Source organism: Dermochelys coriacea, chromosome 2, assembly GCF_009764565.3.
Source record: "Dermochelys coriacea isolate rDerCor1 chromosome 2, rDerCor1.pri.v4, whole genome shotgun sequence".
In the NCBI taxonomy this organism is placed as follows: domain Eukaryota; kingdom Metazoa; phylum Chordata; order Testudines; family Dermochelyidae; genus Dermochelys; species Dermochelys coriacea.
Genome location: NC_050069.1, coordinates 182,711,830 through 182,734,370, shown reverse-complemented (window position 1 = coordinate 182,734,370; position 22,541 = coordinate 182,711,830). Strand labels below are relative to the sequence as shown.

Here is a 22,541-nt window from a genome sequence, read left to right as displayed (position 1 = left end):
TCCGGGGAGGGTAGGCCGGGAAGTCTCGGTGTCCCCCGACAGCAACGCGGGGGCCCGCGAGCGGCAGAGGCCGAAGCGATCCCGACGATACCACACCGGAGGGAAGGAGGGGACGACGTTGGGAAAGACCCTTCAGAGGGGGAGTTTTATCAGCCTCCCTCTTCCCCCGCCCGCCCGGCAGGTTGTGGCGCTTCCATACTGCGTCGTTTTCTCAATACGTCAAAAGAGAAACGCAACTGGAATAGCTCCGTGGCTGGCTGCTCTCCCCTCCCTCAGGAAATGGTACAACCCCACCCGCCCAATGAGGGCCACTCTCGTGTCTTCCAAACTACATCTCCCGGGATGCTCTGGGGCAGCCCCCCTCCCCCCCCGTTCCGGTGCCCGCTCCCTGAGAGCGGGGTGCGGGCTTGGTTGTTAAAGTGCTATGACAACGGGCGCGAAGATGGCCGCCGCGGCTGGCGGAGCGGGGCAGCTGGTGCCGCCTGCAGCCTCTCCTTGAGCAGCGGCAGCGGCTGTCCCTCCTCCACCCCGCGCCCTGTCCCCTCGGCGGGGCTGCGAGCGGGGAGGGCTGAGCCGGCTGGTGCCTGCGGTTGCCGCCTGTTGATTTCCGTCCTCGGGGACCCGCTGAGCCCCAGGGCCGGAGCTTGGGAGGGACCCGCACCTCTCTGCTCGTGCGCACCTCTAATGTAGACGCTTCCTCCGCCGTGGCTGCTGGTCAGTTTCCAGGGCAGGTACTTGGGGGTGCAGAGGCCCCTGCTTGGACGGGTCTGGTGAGTAGCCCGCTTGTCTCATGCAAAGCAATGGGTTGTGCAGTGCCTGGAAACTTGCAGCCCTGTCGCTTGGGAACTTTAAAGCTAGAGGGGACAAAGCCCACGCTCGCAAACGTACGGGTTCTGCACCGGCTGGGTGATGGAGATGGAGGAGCCCCGTGTAGTGTCACCCTTTCCCATATCTCTGGAAAATATGAAGTGGTGCTTATATTTTCCCTGTTGTTTTCGCTCAGAAATTCTCTACTCACCTTACAGTGGTGAGAAGCAGAGGCAATAATCAAAAGATGTCAGTAGGGTATTAGGGAGAAATAATTCCCAGATCATCCTACTTAATCCCCACCTTCTGCTCTCTCCCGTGACTGTGTTGTTAACCCTGTAAAATGCCCTGCAGTACTTTTGTATGAATGTTGATTTATGTAAAGAAGAAGTTTATCCAGTTTAGTTAAAGGTTTGTATGTATTTGGTTGTTAGTCATTAAATAGTTTATATTTTGGAGCTTTATACCCTCCGTGCAGGCAACAGGCCTTATGTTGGCTGTTTTGGTTAGCATGGTGGTGTTTGTATTTTTCTAATTAGAATAAATAAAACTAACAATGCTTGAGTGCCAAGACAACAGGCATCATAGTAGTTCTTTTTTAAAAAACAAACAAAAAATAGTGAAAATAAATACTAAAAAAAGTTAAGAAATAATTCAAGAATTGTTGTGTATTCTGCATGGTGTGTAACTAAACCTAATTGTTGAGATTCAATCTTGTACCTAATGCTTTAAAAAGACAACATATGGATTTAAACAATGGCAATCTTATACATATCACACTGACTACAAAAGGATTATCCTCTCTCCAGTCTCTTCCTCTCTCTCTCTCTCTCTTCCACTTCTCCACCCAAGATAACAGCAGGCAGGTAGGGCACAAATCGGCTTTTCTACTATCGGACAGAGTCCCTCACTCATGTAATGAGGGCATCCTCCACTGTATAATCACCTTGAAGAAGTCTTGATGCTGATTTATTTTTATCTTGGTATGCTCTGAGAAATAAGCTGCTGTTTAGGAAAACTAGACAAAGCTGATGATTCTTTTGATCCCTTGAATCAGAGAAGAAACCTCCTTTGGAAAGATCCCCTCTCCTGTATAGTGTTAGGCTGGTACTCTTTTAAAGGGACAGCTACCTTGCCAAGCAGCTGCAAGGATGATACTTTGTCATGTAAAAGGTGCTAGAATAATGCAAGGAGTCTGCTTAGATTAATTTTCAAGAGCCATTTTTGGAAAATGGTTCTTGTATTTGACTGAGAAATGTCTTTTGTTAGTATGTCAGGTTCTGTGATATAGTCAGATACAAGGAGCCCTGAAAAAACAGTAAAATCATTTATGGCTTGATCCATTTCATAGTGTTTTTAAGCTGTGTGATTGAAATCCCAAGAATAGACATAACAGTAGTTTTATACCTTCCAGTATTTTTTTTTAAAATGTGCCTGTCGGATTTTGTGTGGACTCCCCATCTCCCACCTTAAGTTTCTATTATATGCTGTTAATTATTATTAACTTATGAATCTTGTACAAACTAATGTTGTTTTTGAAATATATGCTCCATTTGTATACCTTTGAAAAGCGTATGATGATATAAGAACATAAGGATGGCCAGATTGGGTCAGACCAATGGTCTGTCTAGCCCAGTAGCCTGTCTTCTGACAATGGCCAATGTCAGATGCTTCAAAGCGAATGAGCAGAAGAGGGCAATTATCAAGTGATCTATCCCGCTGTGGTCCAGTCCTGGCAACTGGCAGTCAGGTGCTTAGGGACACCTAGAGCATGGGCTTGCAACCCTGACCATTTTGGCTAATAGCCATTGATTGACCTATCCTCCAGGAACTTTTCTAATTCTTTTTTGAACCTACTTACAGTTTTTTGGCCTTCACAACATCCCCTGGCAATGAGTTCCACAGGGACATCACCTCACACGTATTTAGAAGTCCTGATTTAATTTGTTTTTGTGCTGATCTGATGTGGAATCAAAGCAAAAATAATTTAGGTTGCTATGCTTCCTAGAAAAACTAACATGATCTGTATAACTTGATATGAAAAGTATGGATTTTACCCCAGAGTCTGTTTCCTTTTAGCGTGAAGGAGAATGTCTTTATTTAAAGCTCGAGATTGGTGGTCAACAGCTCTTGGAGAAAAAGAAGAATTTGATCAAGGGTGTTTATGTGTAGCTGATGTTGACAACAGCGGCAGTGGACAAGGTAAATAGAAATTCTGCGTTGGCCTTCAGATTTTAAAGGTGACATAAACATGACTGGAAAATTTTATTTATTCCAGCAACATGTGCTAAATGCTTATTAACGAGATGAAGTAGGAGGCATTTGGCATATACTACTACACTTTGTCCCCTGCCCCTTTCTTTTTGTTTTCAGAGTTCACTTAGATGTTCTAGAATGCATCATTTCATTTTATATGATGTCATTGCTTTCAAGAAACCCTGCTAGAGCAGTAAGCAGTAAATTTTTTCACAAGTATGTGGCACCATTTTCGTATTTTTAATATTACCTCAGTGTATGTACAGTATTAAAAATGTTGAAAACGTTGCCATACACTTGAAGGGGAAAAACACTTACCAAGTATAATTGCAAAATACAGTTTTGGGCATCTTTTGGTGGGAGATTCAAGAAAGTAACTGCTAGTTTAATGAAGCTAGTGCTAGCTCAACCATGAGAGGTTGTGTTTGAGGTCAGCTTGGGTTTGAAGTAGTTAGGGTTGCATTTGGGACCTGCTACCAAGAGTTTTAAAGTGTTAGTTTTGACCTATTAAATTCCTAAATATTTTAGGATCTGCTTACCTGAAACTGCCTTTCTGTGCCATTCTCCCGCAGTTGTAATCAGAAAAAGTCCTTGAGCTTGATTTTCTCCCTCTCCCCGCTTGTTCTTTCAAAAAAAAAGAAAGAAAGAAAAAAAAAAAGGGAGCTGTTGACAGAGTGTTCTCCTTTCCTTTGAAATGTCTTGAAATAGCTGGAATTCTTTAGGTTTTGTAGCATGCCTAAAAAATCATCTTTCTGAGCAGGTATTAGCTGAGGCAATTGAAGGTGGAATTTCTGTCTAGTGGGAAAGTGTTATTGCTGGGGGAGAAGAGCTTAAACTGTATAGGTCATATTACTGGATATTCAATAGTGCTAAGGTGGGAGGAAGAAGTATTGCTGCTTTGGTCAATTGTTTTACTTTGCATTTACTATGTTCTGTTGTCTATAAATATGTTATGGGTGGCCAGAGCACTTGATGGGGTACCCTTTGGTATGTAATTTGATCAAAAGAAAATAAAATAAGAGGTAAACCTGACTGCCTGCACATCTGGATGAAGGGGAAAAAAATCCCTCTTTAGGCAAGTTTATCAAATGTAAGAAAAATATTTTGTAAAGAATGTGTAAATGAGGTAGCTTTAGGGAGCTAAGGGACATGCAAATGTCTTCATGACTATATCTTCATCTGTCAGTCTGATATACAGATAAATTGTGACAGAAATGGATGAGGTAGAGATTAGAGTGTAACGGGCAGAGGTCACTCTCTGAGTTGAATGAATTGCAGCATGAACGTTGTTCGCTACAGCAGAGGTGAAGATAACTGCCTGCTTCTCCACCTGTGTGAAATGGGGTCCTGTGAAACTGTTCCAAATGGCTAAAAGCCTGGTAAACCTTGGCTGCCTCCACTCTGAAACAGTCAGATCTTTTGTACTATGAGTATGTCCATGTGACTTATGGACAGGATTTATTGGTTACATCTCAGATGCAGATCGATGTCTGGAGGAGATAAATGTTAGTGTCTTCTCTGAAGGTTGTGAGCAGAACTGATCTCCTGAGGTACAGGGGACTTTCTGTAATTGTTTTTGTTTACTTACTTCAGATTTTTGTTTCTTAAGAATCTTTGCTGACTTTTATTAAATACTATTTCATAATAAATATTATGACTATAGGAATCCTGAACCAAATCCACTATCCCCCCTCCCCCCCGTTCCTCAGACGTTCTTGTCAACTGCTGGAAATGGCCCACCTTGATTATCGCTACAAAAGTTCCACCCCCCCCCCCCGCCCGCTGGTAATAGCTCACCTTACCTGATCACTCTCGTTACAGTTTGTATGGTAACACCCATCGTTTCATGTTCTCTGTGTATATAAATTTCTCCACTGTATTTTCCACTGAATGCATCCGATGAAGTGAGCTGTAGCTCATGAAAGTTTATGTTCAAATAAATTTGTTAGTCTCTAAGGTGCCCCAAGTACTCTTTTTTTAAAGTCAATGGGAGTTTCACCCACTTATGTCAAGCCTAAATTTGGCCCATTCTATGTTTTTGATACATTGACCTGAAAAAGTAAAAATCAATTTCTCATCTGGATAGCATCTCTGACATTGTTGTTACCAGATTTTTAAAAGTCAACCTTCTGCTGCTTGTTTGGTGAGAAGAGCATTGCCAAATCTCTAAGACTTGGGAACTGAACATTTGGAGGTACTGGCTACACTCAGAGAGTGGATTTCGGAGACTGGACTGGAGTTTGAGTACTATCGCTTCTTCGTTCTCACTGTTGAAATATTTAAGTCAGTTAAGTATTTAGGCTGCAGAATATCAGCATAATTATGTGTAAACATCCCATCATTTTAGGGATACGCTTTTAAGCACATATGCAGAACTTTTATTTCTCTGTTTTTAATTTTCCTCTTGTTGGACATTTTTCTGCAGATAAAATAATTGTTGGCAGTTATATGGGATATCTTCGAATCTTTAATCCTCACCCTGTCAAACCTGGAGATGGAATGCAAGCTGAAGATTTGCTCCTGGAAGTGCAACTGCGAGATTCAATACTCCAGGTGGAAGTAGGAAAATTTGTTTCGTAAGTAAACAGTCCATGTTGCTGATGATGATTACACAAATTAGGAGGCTTTTGGCTAATTTGTCATAGTAGCTAACTTGCCTTTCTAAAGACCATCTAGATCAATTTTGTAACGTGCCGGGGGTTTGGTGTGAGCTATCTCATTTGAATCAACATCTCCTTCTTGGCACTGCAGTGTTTGACTCTTACAGCCATTTTAAAAAAAAATCATGAACTCTGAATTATGCATTTCATCTGCTTATTGATTTATATAGTATAGAGCATAAATGGAAAAAAATGTTTATGCTCATTAAGGTAAAGTCTTAGGCTAGGTTATATTAAAATCCCCAAATGTCCTCTACTTATGTTCTGATGCTGCATATAAACATTGCTGTGCTTCTTTAAAAAAAAAAAGTACTTGTCTACTAAGTATGCAACAACCATGTTGCTTTGCAAGCTATTTTATTTATTATAAGCCAATTTAAGAGTAATGCCTATCTCTGTTCTCAACACCATTCATTTCTTAATTGGATGTTTTTGAAGGTACTGCAGAGATGCAGCAATGTCTTATGGTTTTGGAACTAGCCAAAAGTGGCTGCTGCTATTCTTATTACTTTTTAATTATTTATTATTAATTAATTATTTTATTATAGTGCAAGAGCTCTTTTCTTTGCAGTAAATGAGATTTGTGTATCGATGATGGGCACAGAATACAAAATATTGTGACTATCTTTGTATCATGGGGGTTTAATTTTGTATTGTGGATTAACTGATTCAGTCTACTGTTTCTAAACTGTGTCTCATACAAACTGTAAAGTAGTATCCATATCTATCAAATGATGCTCGCCAAAGTGACAATCACACATTTGTTCCCTATTATTACACTCACTAGAAGTATTAGTACTAGCTTGTTAGTTAACAGGATCACGCTGAATCAGAAAAAGCTTGTTTGCTTCATGTGCTCACATCTGCAAAATGTCTCTTAGAGATCTACTGAGAACTTAACTATTAACTGTCAAATATAATTTCAGATGTTTTAATTCTGAAAGATAATTTAGTTGCACAGTATTTCATTTGGCTGGTAATTAACATTTGAGAATCTGGGGGCCTGATCCAAAGCCCAGGGAAGTCCACCAGGAGGCTTTATATTGACTTTAGTGTGTCTTAGATTAGGCCCTCAGTGCTGCAGTTTACTGGAAACTCACTTGCAAATTTTCTCCTTTTTTTTTCCCCCCTCCCCCCTCATTGTCAGTGGTACTGAACTACTTCATCTGGCTGTACTGCATTGCAGAAAACTGTGTGTGTATGCTGTCTCAGGTAAAAAAAAAAAAAAAAACAAAAAAACTGCCCAGAATAGCTGTCTATCTCTCTGTCTGCCTTTTTTGTGTGCTATTGATTAGTTTAGCTATGTGGCCTGACTAGGCATATGTAATGAGAGGTTTCTCTGGTACTGAAAGTGCAAAGTCACAATCAAAGTGTTTGAAGGACTCTCATACTGTCCCTCCATTCTGGACTGATGTTTCTTCTCTTACACACTCTTGGTCCTTCTTTGTCATACAGAAGCAATTATGTATAAAATGTACCCTGTGGCTAATAGAGAGCAGGAGCTTGCTCTGAGTGTGCTGAATTGTTCTGTGCCAAGGCACTAATGAGTTGTAGTTATGTAGACTGCACTCTTCGAAGAGAAGCACTAGTGTTACCTCTGCAACATTCCAACATCTCCTTTTTGCTTGAAGAGTGATATTTTAGATCTACCTTGTGGAAGCAGTAGCTCTGCTGCTGAACCATTTGGCACATTTTGAGCTTTGTTACTAGCTTTACCATTCAGAGAATTATTTTAGAGCACATGTGGAAGATTAATATTAAAGCATGAGCATGGAAAAGCAAATGTGTGTGTTTGTCAACAAAGTGTGTCAATAATAGTGTGTGTTTGTCAATAAAAGCTTCTTATGTTACAACTTTGAATACAGAAGCTGATGCTCAGAGCTCTAATGAACAAACTGTTGGCAGATAAAGATGCCCTGTAAATATAATTGTTTTAGAAAATGAACTAAATTTTATTAAACATTAAATGCTTGATACTTGCCTTAAAATAAGAAAATAATCTTTGCAAGTAGCTTAGAGGTTTGGAGGCTAGCTCTGGGGAAGATGAATTAGTGAAGGCAAGGAGGCCAGAATAGCAAAATGAAAGGGTAAACCTGCTTATTCTTCCCCTCCTTTAGCACGTAGAAGGTCTGAATGTGACAAAACTGATGCAGCTGTATTGTTTGCAGTACGTAATCAAATATGAAACTGAATTCTTGGATGTCTAAGATGCACAAAACAAAAGAAACTTCTTTTGATGGAGTTCTGCATAAACTGGAACATGAGGAATTTGCCTCATTTTTCAGCATTTCTTACATAGTTGATAAACATGACTTCAGTTTTAGAGATTTTTGAAATAATCCTCAATTTGTAGGCCAAAAGGATCCTCCTTAATCTTGACCAGACTATATTAACATCTCACAAAGGATTACAGAAAGTTAGGTTTATTACTGTTCTTACTGATGGATCCACTGACAGGTATTCTGTAGCTGAACAAGTGGTGAGGTACAGGTTTGTTCACTATTGGAAACTTTGTGCTCACTTTGTTGATGAAATAGAGCTGGGTTCTGGGGCAGCTAATAGTATAAAATGGGGCGGGAGGAAACTTTTGGAGCTGCAGGGCTCAAGGCAGAAAAGCTCAAATCAACAATGGTTGGATTCAGTTTAGATGATGCAGCATGGAATATAGGCACTTCAAATGATGCTAAGGCCCATTTTAGACTACATTGTTGAGCATTGCATCAACCACAGTTCTAAACTGACTATTCTAGTTCTTAAGAGATTTTTCAAATTTTGAAAGTATGATTTTTTCAAATTTTATTAATTCCCCAAAGATACCAACTCCAAGCTCTTGTAGATACCTCTGAGATATAGATTATATACTTCTGAAATATCTCCAGGCATCTATCTGCAGGAGCTTGAAGTTATCATCATGTCTGGAGATTAACAAAATATGTATATGGCATTTGCAGTGTCTAGCACTACACTGAGTTACTACTTGGGTAATTATCAGTTTTCTGTCTACCATTTGAAACATACTGCAAAAACAGAGTCAGGAGCTGATGTGGCCTAATTTAGAGTCTCTCTTAAGGAGATTAAGATGTTTAGGCTGAAACAAGTTGCGAGACATACTTTGTTTGTTGGATCCTAGAACTGCAGAATCGTAATGCAAAACATTTTGTTTTGCCTTCTTTGGGTGAGTAAATTGATTTCTGATTACATGGCTGAACGATATACTGTGGAAAGATGCGAGAATCCTTTGCTCAAATGGTCTTCTTCAGGGCAGGCACTGTCTCTTACTTTGTTTTATACAGTGCTTAGTATAATGGAACCCCACTCCTGGTTTTGGCCTCTAGGTACTGCTGATGTACAAATAATAAACACGTTTGCCACTTTCCTTAAAATATACAATTGTCAACCCTCAGACCCATCCCAAAGCAACTAATAATAAAGACCTCACCATATAACCTTCTTAAATAATCTAAAAAAAGTTCCTGTTTTTCCTTCAGGTGAACCACAAGTTAAAAATGAGACATCTATATTGTTCTTTGTTTTTTCATAGGAACTTTGGGAAATGTGGAACATGGGAACCAGTATCAGATCAAACTTACATATGAACACAATCTTCAGAGAACAGCCTGCAACATGACTTATGGACCATTTGGTGGTGTGAAAGGTAAATTAATTCTAAGTGAATTTTAGCCTGTGGATTAAAGTTTATTCTTTGATCAAGAACAATGTGGGCTTGTGGCATATGCAAGCTTTCCCTCTTCAGGGCTATGTTACATTTAGCAGGGAATGTCTAGGAATCGAAGAATAGTTAAAGCCCTACTTTAATTGCGGAATGATTATCAAATAATTGTGGCTGAGTTGCAGACAAGACATGGAAAATAGCTGAAAAGTAATAATAGACCTTTATTAATTGTGGTAATTTGGGAAAGCCAGAGAAGACTTATTTGCTTAAGAAAAATTTTCTGGAAGAATATAAATGCTCAGGTATTATGTTATGCCTACTAATTTTTTTTGATAACAGGACATTTTGCTGCAACAATATTATGATCATTAGTGCCTGGGGCTCTGGCTGACAGCAGGACTCCCAGCCTCCCAGGCAGCTGATAAAATTGTGGTGGAAGCCTAATATTGCAAGATTCGCAATATTGCAAATTAAGTAGGGCCTCAACAATAGTTCATTTTGATGCTCATTCAGTCCTGGGCCTCTTCTGAAAATGCTAGTAAGCTTCTGTTTTGGGAGTTTTTGTGATGCTGCCATCTTTAGATTAATAGTTGGGATGAGAACAGTTAGGAAGTATCATTTGTTTTCTTTTTGTTTTTAATGCATCAATGAACCTAAAATAAGAAAGTTAAATACAGAGTATACTAGGATGATTAAAGGTTAAGTATTGAATTAAGGATATTAGCTCATAAGTCACTTACGTTAAAACTATATTAAAAAACAAATAAAACCCAAATTTCCTTTCCTTGTAATAATTCAGATGTTTGAAAATGTCTTTTGTTTTAATACATTTAAGTCATGTTATGCATTTTGATGAGATTGGACAATGAAAATAGAGTAGTCCTCTTTACTCTCCGGACTGCTGTGTGTGTGTTTTTGTTTTTGGCTTCTCCCCTTTCTGTTCCATCTGCCTTATTACATCTTTTTTGAAAGAAAGTCTATGTAATGTTATCCTTTGAAATGTTAAGCAGACATCTTGTTGTTCATTATATTACAGTCTTCAGTTAACTTCTCCAGCCAAATTTTAAATGCTTTGCTCCTGTTATCCTGGGAACACTTCTTTGCACATGCTTTGTTTATGCACATATGTAAGTGTTTGCAGATTTGGGGGCCTTACTGAATCATTATTTGCAGAAATCAATTTGACTACTTGTGAAGTTAATGCTACTCATTTTGATTAGGGGGTATCAAAATCTGACTTTATGTAAATATACATTTGTTTAACCACTAGAGGGCTCCCATATTTTCCCCTGAATGAAAGGTACTGTGAATTATAGGATGAAAATAAAAAGAATTGGAACTAAACAAATTGTGGTTCCTAACTTGAGGTTTTGTACATAAATTTTTCTAGATGACTATTCAATGTCTAGTCATCCATTCCATAAAATAAAAACACATAACACAAATAACAATACATTGTTAAGGGCTGACAGAGAAATATTCATGAGTAGATATGAGTAAAATGAGCCCAAACCTCTCCAGTCCTCTTCTTGAGAGAATCTCCGCCCCCCCCCGCCCCAAAAAAGGCACTTTCCTGAATGTCTAGAAAGTTGACAAATCTGAGCTCACTCCCCAACTTGTTTGATCAGAGTTCCAAAGTGGAAGACCGCTTCTGCAGGACACTGCCAACCACTTTCTCCCTTTTAGTGGGGAACTCCAACTCAGGCTTCTCTACTGATGGCAGTTGTGGTAGAGTGATACAAAGAAAGAGGCAGTATCAAATTAGCAGATGGTTTGAAATCATTATCTTGTATTCCTATTGGTAGCTAATACAAGTTGTGGAGCACCGGCGTAATGTGCTGCCAATGTGAAACTCTGTGTAATAATGACAAGTTTCAGAATAGCAGCCGTGTTAGTCTGTATTCGCAAAAAGAAAAGGAGTACTTGTGGCACCTTAGAAACTAACAAATGTATTTGATCATAAGCTTTCGTGAGTTACAGCTCATTTCATCGGATGCATTCAGTGGAAAATACAGTGGGGAGATTTATATACATAAAGAACATGAAACAATGGGTGTTACCATACACACTGTAAGGAGAAACACCAATTGTTTCATATTCTCTATGTATATAAATCTCCCCACTGTATTTTCCACTGAATGCATCCGATGAAGTGAGCTGTAACTCACGAAAGCTTATGCTCAAATAAATTTGTTAGTCTCTAAGGTGCCACAAGTACTCCTTTTCTTTCTGTGTAATAAGTGGTCCACCACATTTTGTGTGAACTTTCACTTTCTGCATGTTCTGAAGGTGTTGTCTCACAAAAAACACTTTACAGCAAAGTGTCTCAAAGTCACAAAGATATGGATGAGTGTGGTAAGGTCCACATCAGAGAGAAAAGGCATGACTCATCTTGCCAGGTGGGGGGAAAATATGCTCCAGGCAACCGCCACTAGCTGGGCTTCCAAGAGAAGTCAGTCTCTAATAATAATCTTAGATTATATGCTTTTACAAATGGCATTGACTCTTTCAGTTTTGAGCACCAATAAAAGCTTTACTAACTCTCTGGCTTCTTCCCCCAATCTACGAACTTTATCTCTGTCTTGTCTGGACTAAGTTGCAGTCAGCTAGCCTTTGTCCAAGCCTCGCACGCACTGTAACGTTGGATTATTTATTGTGTGGATCTGGCTCGGTGAGATGTGTTGGAGAAGTAAGTTATATTGAATACCGTACAGCCCATGTTTCTTTACTGATGCTGTCAGCCTCATAAAGACGTGGAATTGGTGGGGTAACAGTGGTGGGGGACTCTTGTGTTATGCTGTAGGAGAGAGAGAGGAAATATTGCCCATGACTGTCCTCTGGGTATAAGAATGGAGTCATTCAACAGCAACTTTATCCATTCCTACCAGGATCTACTAGTGAGTTAACAGAACTTTAGATTGGTATCAAAAGCTGCTGACTAATCTAAGAGTCTGCTTGGACACATTTTGTCTTCATTCATTGCTAGGAGCAGTGAATTAATTAATGCAACCACTGTAGTTTCTGTCTCATACCCAGGCCTGTCACCCAAATAATCAAGCTTTAGGAACTCTGCAGACTCAAGAAGCTGTCACGGTTGCCCCTCTACAAATTGATTTATTTCTAAGGAACAGCAGTGTGTATTTATATTTGCCTTAAATAGCTACAGCACAATGGGAAGGGCATGAGATATGGCCCAACCACCACTAGATGGTCCTCTGGTTACAGTCATTGGTTTTGCTACGCTTTTATAACACTACTTCCGATGGTCTGGTTCTACAGGTGCATTTACTGTAAGACTTAACGAGGTGTGGAAAATACCAAAATACTTTTGCTGAAAACCTGCTCCGCAGAAAGTATTTTATTGACTAAAACCAAATGTTTTTCATGGTTTATGGGGTTTTTGTAGAAAAGGGGAGGAGGTGAATTTGACTTTCACTTACTGAAAAACCATTGGCGGGTAGGGGGGAAACTGTTGCAGATTTGGCTAGACTTCTGCTCCAGAAACTAAGCTTTTCATTTTACCCACACCTTACCTGCCTCTCACCTTTTTGGTTGCAAGTATAATCTTCAATATAAACTTATGCAGTGATGTCTGACTAACTCTACCAGCAACTTTAAATAATATCTCTGCAAGTGTCTCCCAGGATTGTTAGTGTGGTGTTCAGTCTGAATTCTAATAAGGATAATTTAAATGTCAGTATTGTTAGTTATTTTGCTTCCAATCATTTTAGCAGAATCATTAAACTGAAAAACCCCATTATGGTTTGTAGTGCCAGAAATTAGTGTGTATATGTGATATTGCAGATTGCCATCAAGTCTTGCTTGGGTGAAGAATGAAGAAGTCCTCCATCTCTTCCAAAATTGTAACCTCACCTTTGCACCCAAAGGTGAAGGGAAGGATGAAATACATCCCTTCCCAAGAAAGCCAAAGAGCTTCAACAGGCTCCTGCTCACCAAAAAACGAAATGATTTGCCACACCTCCTTGAGGCTTTTAGCACCTAAATGCCCTGTCAGAGCTGACACCATTAACAGTGTGGCTATGTATTTAAGGAAAATTTAGCATGCATCTTGGAAATGTTACGGAGAGTAAATTGAAGTTAAATTTAATTTGAAAATAAATAGATATTGCATCGATTCTATTGCAGTGCTGCATAATATGAATCCATTATACCACTTGGGGCAATGGCCCTGAATATTAGTAGTTCCTTTTGCTAATTTAAAGCCATTGTGGAGTTTTCTACACAACAGCTGGGATGTGTAATTCCCAGTGTGGGCAGACGTACACGCATGTTAGCTCTGCTTGAGCTACCACCTAAAAAATAGCCATGGCTGCAGTGGCATGGGCACTGCTTGGACTCACTTGAACCTTCCTGGTCACATTGCTATTTTTAGGGGCTAACTGGGGCATATCTAGCATGTGCCTGTGTACCTGTGTTGGGAATTACACCTCCTGGCTGCTATGTGGGCAGTCTGTATGCCATACTTGGAAGCACAGGAGACACTCTGTTTAAATGATGGAAAGTACTTAACTGAACCTTTCAGCATGCCAGATAGTAATGTTGATGCCCGACGTTAACTTTTGTGGCTCTTGTTAGATATAAATTTCTAAACTCTGAATGTTTACCTTGATAAATTAATACAGTATCAAAGTGTGATACAGCAGTAATAAACAACCTTTGTGTCAATATCAATTGTGATAGGCTTGTGAGTAGGCAGTAAAGATATCGTACTAATATTATAAATTTAGCTGGAGGAAGCATAAACTTGCTTCTTAATGGAAAAGATGAATCAGAGGGCGTTGGCACCAAGTGAGACTTGTTCTTGATTCAGGGCACGATGAATATGAGGACTTCAAGTTTTGCAGGAACACTGTAAGTATATATTTTGCCCAAATATATGTACATCCCCATAATGATTGATTACCTCTATTTTGGACAGCAGCGCCACCTCTGCACAGCCATACACGAGTAGATTGTGCATGATCGGCCTCTGAATAACCCCTGGGAATATGAGAGAGAAGAGAGTGCACATATCCATTGCTGGATCATTGCAGACGTCTTGGAACCTAGGACATGAGTGCGTCTCCATGGCTCTTGCCAGAGGGCTGGTGGAGCAGTGTTTCCTCTAATATTTTTCCTGAGGGTGGAACAAATGACCATCCATGCCAAAGTTTTAGATCTGAGTGTACTCTCCCACACACTCTGTCGTCTGCATTCACTTCCTTCTTTCCTCTGCCTCACTCCCTCTTTATTCATTCCATACTCCCCAATCATTATCACCTGCTCTCCATTCATTCACTCTCTCCCATTTTCACACATTTGCATTCTTTCTCACTGTACTCTCTCATACCCTTTTCCGTCACTTTTACTTTGTATGAGCGAAACAGACTGAATAGTTCTATGCTAGAGAATTAAACCATTTCTACTTTAACCAATTACACATACATGGTTAAATAATACCACCTCACTCTTGTATAGTGCTTAAAGTACAAATGAGGATCCACCCTATATCGGAAACCTACTGACCGCTATTCCTACCTACATGCCTCTAGCTTTCATCCAGATCATACCACTCGATCCATTGTCTACAGCCAAGCGCTACGATATAACCGCATTTGCTCCAACCCCTCAGACAGAGACAAACACCTACAAGATCTCTATCATGCATTCCTACAACTACAGTACCCACCTGCTGAAGTGAAGAAACAGATTGACAGAGCCAGAAGAGTACCCAGAAGTCACCTACTACAGGACAGGCCCAACAAAGAAAACAACAGAACGCCACTAGCCATCACCTTCAGCCCCCAACTAAAACCCCTCCAACGCATCATCAAGGATCTACAACCTATCCTGAAGGACGAGCCATCGCTCTCACAGATCTTGGGAGACAGACCAGTCCTTGCTTACAGACAGCCCCCCAATCTGAAGCAAATACTCACCAGCAACCACACACCACACAACAGAACCACTAACCCAGGAACCTATCCTTGCAACAAAGCCCGTTGCCAACTCTGTCCACATATCTATTCAGGGGATACCATCATAGGGCCTAATCACATCAGCCACACTATCAGAGGCTCCTTCACCTGCGCATCTACCAATGTGATATATGCCATCATGTGCCAGCAATGCCCCTCTGCCATGTACATTGGCCAAACTGGACAGTCTCTACGTAAAGAATGAATGGACACAAATCAGACGTCAAGAATTATAACATTCAAAAACCAGTTGGAGAACACTTCAATCTCTCTGGTCACTCGATCACAGACCTAAGAGTGGCTATACTTCAACAAAAAGCTTCAAAAACAGACTCCAACGAGAGACTGCTGAATTGGAATTAATTTGCAAACTGGATACAATTAACTTAGGCTTGAATAGAGACTGGGAATGGATGAGTCATTACACAAAGTAAAACTATTTCCCCATGGTATTTCTCCCTCCCACCCCACCCCCCACTGTTCCTCTGATATTCTTGTTAACTGCTGGAATTAGCCTACCTGCTTGTCACCATGAAAGGTTTTTCCTCCTTCCCCCCCCTGCTGTTGGTGATGGCTTATCTTAAGTGATCACTCTCCTTACAGTGTGTATGATAAACCCATTGTTTCATGTTCTCTGTGTGTGTGTATATAAATCTCTACTCTGTTTTTTCCACCAAATGCATCCGATGAAGTGAGCTGTAGCTCACGAAAGCTTATGCTCTAATAAATTTGTTAGTCTCTAAGGTGCCACAAGTACTCCTTTTCTTTTTGAGAATACAGACTAACACGGCTGCTACTCTGAAACCTGTGATTATGCAAGGCACTGAATTTAGCCGTATAGAGTGGAAATCTGTCAACTTCATGAAAAAACTCGCACAGATACAGACAGACATCATCTTCCTCTCCAAATGCAAACAGATGGACATCATACCGAAAGGACTGAAGGTAAAAAATCCATTACAATCTACATACCACACAGACTATGCTGACAGCTTGTGCCACACACTCTCAAGGAAACTGCGGAACCACCTGATCAACATCCTCTACAGCAAACAGGGAAAGATTAAGAATGAGCTCTCAAAACTGGATACTCTCATAAAGAACCAACCTTCCACACAAACTTCCTCGTGGCTGGACTTTACAAAAACTAGACAAGCCATTTACAAAACACACTTTGATTCTCTACAAAAGAAAAAGGACACTAAGCTATCTAAACTACTATATGCCACAAGGGGCCACAACAATGGTTCCCGTAACCCACCCAGCAATATTGTTAATCTATCCAACTATACTCTTAGCCCAGCGGAAGAATCTGTCCTATCTCGGGGCCTCTCCTTTTGCCCCTCCACCCCCACGAACATGATACAGTTCTGTGGTGACCTAGAATCCTATTTTCGACGTCTCAGACTCAAGGAATATTTCCAACACACCTCTGACCAACATATTAACCCACAGAGACCTTCCTGCCAACACTACAGAAAGAAGGATTCTAGGTGGACTCCTCCTGAAGGTCGAAACAGCAGCCTGGATTTCTACATAGACTGCTTCCGCCGACGTGCACGAGCTGAAATTGTGGAAAAGCAGCATCGCTTACCCCATAACCTCAGCCATGCAGAACACAGTGCCATCCACAGCCTCAGAAACAACTCTGACATCATAATCAAAAAGGCTGACAAAGGAGGTGCTGTCGTCATCATGAATAGGTCAGAGTATGAACAAGAGGCTACTAGGCAGCTCTCCAACACCACTTTCTACAAGCCATTACCCTCTGATCCCACTGAGAGTTACCAAAAGAAACTACAGCATTTGCTCAAGAAACTCCCTGAAAAAGCACAAGAACAAATCCGCACAGACACACCCCTGGAGCCAGGACCTGGGGTATTCTATCTGCTACCCAAGATCCATAAACCTGGAAATCCTGGACGCCCCATCATCTCAGGCATTGGCACCCTGACAGCAGGATTGTCTGGCTATGTAGACTCCCTCCTCAGGCCCTTCGTTACCAGCACTCCCAGCTATCTTCGAGACACCACCGATTTCCTGAGGAAACTACAGTCCATTGGTGATCTTCCTAAAAACACCATCCTAGCCACTATGGATGTAGAAGCCCTCTACACCAACATTCCACACAAAGATGGACTACAAGCCGTCAGGAACAGTATCCCCGATACTGTCACGGCTAACCTGGTGGCAGAACTTTGTGACTTTGTCCTGACCCATAACTATTTCACATTTGGTGACAATGTATACCTTCAAATCAGCGGCACTGCGATGGGTACCCGCATGGCCCCCACAGTATGCCAACATTTTTATGGCTGACTTAGAACAACGCTTCCTCAGCTCTCGTTCCCTAATGCCCCTACTCTACTTGCGCTACATTGATGACATCTTCATCATCTGGACCCATGGAAAAGAAGCTCTTGAGGAATTCCACCATGATTTCAACAATTTCCATCCCACCATCAACCTCAGCCTGGACCAGTCCACACAAGAGATCCACTTCCTGGACACTACGGTGCTAATAAGCGATGGTCACATAAACACCACCCTATATCGGAAACCTACTGACCGCTATTCCTACCTACATGCCTCTAGCTTTCATCCAGATCATACCACTCGATCCATTGTCTACAGCCAAGCGCTACGATATAACCGCATTTGCTCCAACCCCTCAGACAGAGACAAACACCTACAAGATCTCTATCATGCATTCCTACAACTACAGTACCCACCTGCTGAAGTGAAGAAACAGATTGACAGAGCCAGAAGAGTACCCAGAAGTCACCTACTACAGGACAGGCCCAACAAAGAAAACAACAGAACGCCACTAGCCATCACCTTCAGCCCCCAACTAAAACCCCTCCAACGCATCATCAAGGATCTACAACCTATCCTGAAGGACGAGCCATCGCTCTCACAGATCTTGGGAGACAGACCAGTCCTTGCTTACAGACAGCCCCCCAATCTGAAGCAAATACTCACCAGCAACCACACACCACACAACAGAACCACTAACCCAGGAACCTATCCTTGCAACAAAGCCCGTTGCCAACTCTGTCCACATATCTATTCAGGGGATACCATCATAGGGCCTAATCACATCAGCCACACTATCAGAGGCTCCTTCACCTGCGCATCTACCAATGTGATATATGCCATCATGTGCCAGCAATGCCCCTCTGCCATGTACATTGGCCAAACTGGACAGTCTCTACGTAAAAGAATGAATGGACACAAATCAGACGTCAAGAATTATAACATTCAAAAACCAGTTGGAGAACACTTCAATCTCTCTGGTCACTCGATCACAGACCTAAGAGTGGCTATACTTCAACAAAAAAGCTTCAAAAACAGACTCCAACGAGAGACTGCTGAATTGGAATTAATTTGCAAACTGGATACAATTAACTTAGGCTTGAATAGAGACTGGGAATGGATGAGTCATTACACAAAGTAAAACTATTTCCCCATGGTATTTCTCCCTCCCACCCCACCCCCCACTGTTCCTCTGATATTCTTGTTAACTGCTGGAATTAGCCTACCTGCTTGTCACCATGAAAGGTTTTCCTCCTTCCCCCCCCCCTGCTGTTGGTGATGGCTTATCTTAAGTGATCACTCTCCTTACAGTGTGTATGATAAACCCATTGTTTCATGTTCTCTGTGTGTGTGTATATAAATCTCTACTCTGTTTTTTCCACCAAATGCATCCGATGAAGTGAGCTGTAGCTCACGAAAGCTTATGCTCTAATAAATTTGTTAGTCTCTAAGGTGCCACAAGTACTCCTTTTCTTTTTGAGAATACAGACTAACACGGCTGCTACTCTGAAACCCATAGCCATGTGGAATGAGCAGAGAATTCCTACATCCACAGTATAGTGTTCTCTTAAGCCTAGTTACAGTGTCCTAGAGATATTTATCTTGCAATGTACTGGACAAAGACGGGAGGGACAACATCCTCTTACTGTCTCCCAGGCCTTGTCTTGTCATATTTGTCCTGCAGTCCTCTTCCCCCTTAAAAATGCCTGTTGATTCCATTTATGCCCCTCTAATAAAACTCTGGAATGACTAATTTTCCTCTCCACGCCTAATAGGAGGCTACTAGCTGTCCTCCTGCAGCAGACCCCACTTATGGGTAGCTGAGAACCCCATTTTAACAAACAGTAGGTGATTTCTCAGACCAGCACTCGCAACTGACAAACCAGCTGTAGTTTGTAAGATGAGAATATGGGGAGCTGGACCAGAGAGTCATTAATGGAGTCCCTATACATAAAGAGTTTGTGAACTCTGGTTTTAATTAAAGTGGGCCGGGGGGGAGAGGGGTGGAAGCACACTGGAAAAAAATCTTTAAATCAAGGATTTTAATTTTATATTTTTCAAATTAGCCTGTAATATTACTGAAAGTTTACTGAATTTTACTGACAGTTGTAAAAACCCTAATCATTTTGTGTGACTCGTAGACAACATGGAATATGTTTATGTGGTGTTTATTTTCAAAGCAGCCCTTTATTTTTACTGAATAAGCCTTGGTGGCTGTCTTTTTTTTTTTTTTCTTTTTTTTTAAGGAGGATTATTTTCTAGTTTAGAGAAGGCCTATATAAAGCAACTGGCCATGCATTGTGTTAAAAGTGGATAGATATGGGCCAGGCATGCAGTTCACAAGCAAAAGCTTTCCACTGATAATGTAAAGCTCCCACAAATTTCACTCTGAGGTCCTTCAACTTTACACTGTTACTGTTTGTTAGCTAGGTCCTTATCCACTAAGGGCTTTAAAAGGACACCAGGATCTTGAAATCATCTTAAAAAGTTCAGCTGGTGGTGTTCCTTTCTTAACATGCTGTCAGTATTATATGCCTCTATTGCTGCTTCAGTGAGTTTTGTTTTGTTTAATGCAATAGAGGAGACTATATTGCAATTATAGTCTTTCCCCCACCTCCCTTCAAAATGATTTTAAAAAAGTAGTGAAATGTACTTCACAAAAACTCTGGCATTCAGATGTAAGATTTAGTGTGAAATTTGTGCAGATTTCTTTCTTGTCCTGCATAACTTCAGAATCGCTCTTATCCACTATTCAGCCCTATTTCTTGCCATTCCTTTTGCCTTATTTCTCCGCTCTTGTCCCCCACCCCACTTTTTTATTCGCTTTCTATTTCTTACCTCTATGATTTTGCTCCTGTTAGGAACGGTCATCCTGTCCTTATCCATCACACTCTCTCCTCCCTCACTCTGTTCAAATTCTTCTTTAACTCTAAGCTTTTCACACAACCCCTTGTGCCTCTTTATCAGTAATTTCCACAGCCTCTAATCTGATGCTTAGATACCAGGTTAAGTGTCTTCTGAGAACAATACTTAAGATGGAAATAAATGTTATTCTGTGTCTTGACTTGTTTGTCTTGTCTTACTTAGGGCTAAATCGTCAGTGTGTGATCTACTTCATAGTAAGGGATAGAGTGGTGGTGTGCTTCCCCTGGAGCAGTCCAGGAGGGAGGTTGTGACTTTAGAAATCAGTCTCCCAGTTGCTCCAGAAAGAGAGTAAAATGCCACAACTTTATACTTGTCTCAGCATAGGCTCCTTGACATGGTGGGAAGGGGTTGGAATCAAGGCTCATTCCACTCTTATCCTTTCCCACAAATCTTAAGGGGGATATATACCAGTGCGGTGGACTCTGCTTCCCCTTGCATATAGGGAGTGGTAGTAGGATGCCCAGGGGCAAAGAAGTAAGGGGACATTTTATACACTGCCTTGTTCAGGACAGGCCACAATCTGCCCATTAGACTGTAAACTCTCCGGGCAAGGGATGTTAACTGTCAGTAAAGTCCTACGTAATGCCAAAGTATTTTATAAATATTTTTAATAATAGAAAACGAGTTTGAGATATTGATGTTTTTAAGTAATATGAACAGATTCCTGATGAAGATGTATGAAAGAGTGCAGAAGCATTTTTAAATCATGAAATGATTGCTTGAAGTTTCTATAGGCTTATATATTGTGATATAAATAAAAATTCCTAAAATCCATGCAATCAAAGATGTGCCAGAGCAAATAGTAATCAGGAAAACAGCCAATGCATTTATAAACTAAAAATGTAATGAGAATGTAATAATGAAGAACTGGATACTGAGATCCTGTGCCTTCCAAATTGATTCCTAATTGCCTGACTCCTAGGTCTCTATCTAAAGCGCCTATGAAATGTGGCGATGGCCATATGCCGTAATAGGAAGCAACCTTTCCCAAGTGTTATGAGTTTTATGATTTTTGCGAGGGGAAAAAATGATACGTTGAGCTGCATATATGAACATCCTGAATACTTCATGAATTTAAAAAAAAAAAAGATTATAAAAGTTTAATGCTGCCTTGCATCTAAGGACTAAATAGATAATGCATTGATAGCTCATGCCCCACTAATGGGAATTGTTGACACACAAGATATAGCTCATTTTCTCTGTGTACATAAAGTATATTTGAAGTTGTGTTATAGTGATGTATATTAATTATATGCATAATGTCTTTGTTTTCACTGAAAAATGTTTATAGTCCATTTTTATTTAGTTGCACAAAATGTGTTTGTACTAAATGGATTTAAAATGATCAGTGAATTCAGCTTGCTTCATATAGCTTCTTGAAATAAATTGATAAAGTCTGTAAAGTTCAGGTTTCAGAGTAGCAGCCGTGTTAGTCTGTATCTGCAAAAAGTAAAGGAGTACTTGTGGCACCTTAGAGACTAACAAATTTATTTGAGCATAAGCTCACGAAAGCTTATGCTCAAATAAATTTGTTAGTCTCTAAGGTGCCACAAGTACTCCTTTTCTTTCTGTAAAGTTCAGTCATCCTAGTGATCAAGTGTGTATTGATTTTGAAATTAGGATTCCCAGATCATAAAATGGCTTTCAGAACTGCACAGATTTGTTGGAAGTTATTCCACAGGTCCTGCATAAATAAAAGGAAATAATAAAAACAAAGTGTTTTAAAGAAAGAGAATATTAAAACTTACAAGCAAAAAAAGAAGGCAAAAAGATTTAAAATCCACTACTCCCTCCCTCTACCTAGCTTTTCTCAGCAAATTGTCTGAATTCATTTTACTTTTATTATAGTCCTGGCCTAGAGGCAAAGTATATTTGAATGTTACAACAAAGAGGGTGCTATAAGGAGGAATTTTTTAAATAATAAAA

General features: G+C 40.5%; 1 protein-coding gene across 21 annotated transcripts in view; it reads left to right on the top strand.

Moving 5' to 3' along the window:
- The first annotated feature begins 89 nt into the window (after positions 1–89).
- BBS9 (Bardet-Biedl syndrome 9) overlaps positions 90–22,541 on the top strand; it is a 461,967-nt gene continuing 439,515 nt past the window's right edge. For 15 of the 21 annotated variants that reach the window (XM_038389485.2, XM_038389486.2, XM_043508761.1 and 12 more), the window contains exons 1-5: positions 90–770; positions 2,887–3,009; positions 5,489–5,639; positions 6,871–6,935; positions 9,265–9,378. In XM_038389485.2, the coding sequence (XP_038245413.1) occupies positions 2,898–3,009; positions 5,489–5,639; positions 6,871–6,935; positions 9,265–9,378 (442 nt within the window). In that variant the 5' untranslated portion in view covers positions 90–770; positions 2,887–2,897. Of the gene's footprint in view, positions 771–2,886; positions 3,010–3,180; positions 3,256–5,482; positions 5,640–6,870; positions 6,936–9,264; positions 9,379–22,541 lie in introns of those variants that run through there. The other 6 variants (XM_043508764.1, XM_043508755.1, XM_043508756.1 and 3 more) reach the window with 6 other exon arrangements.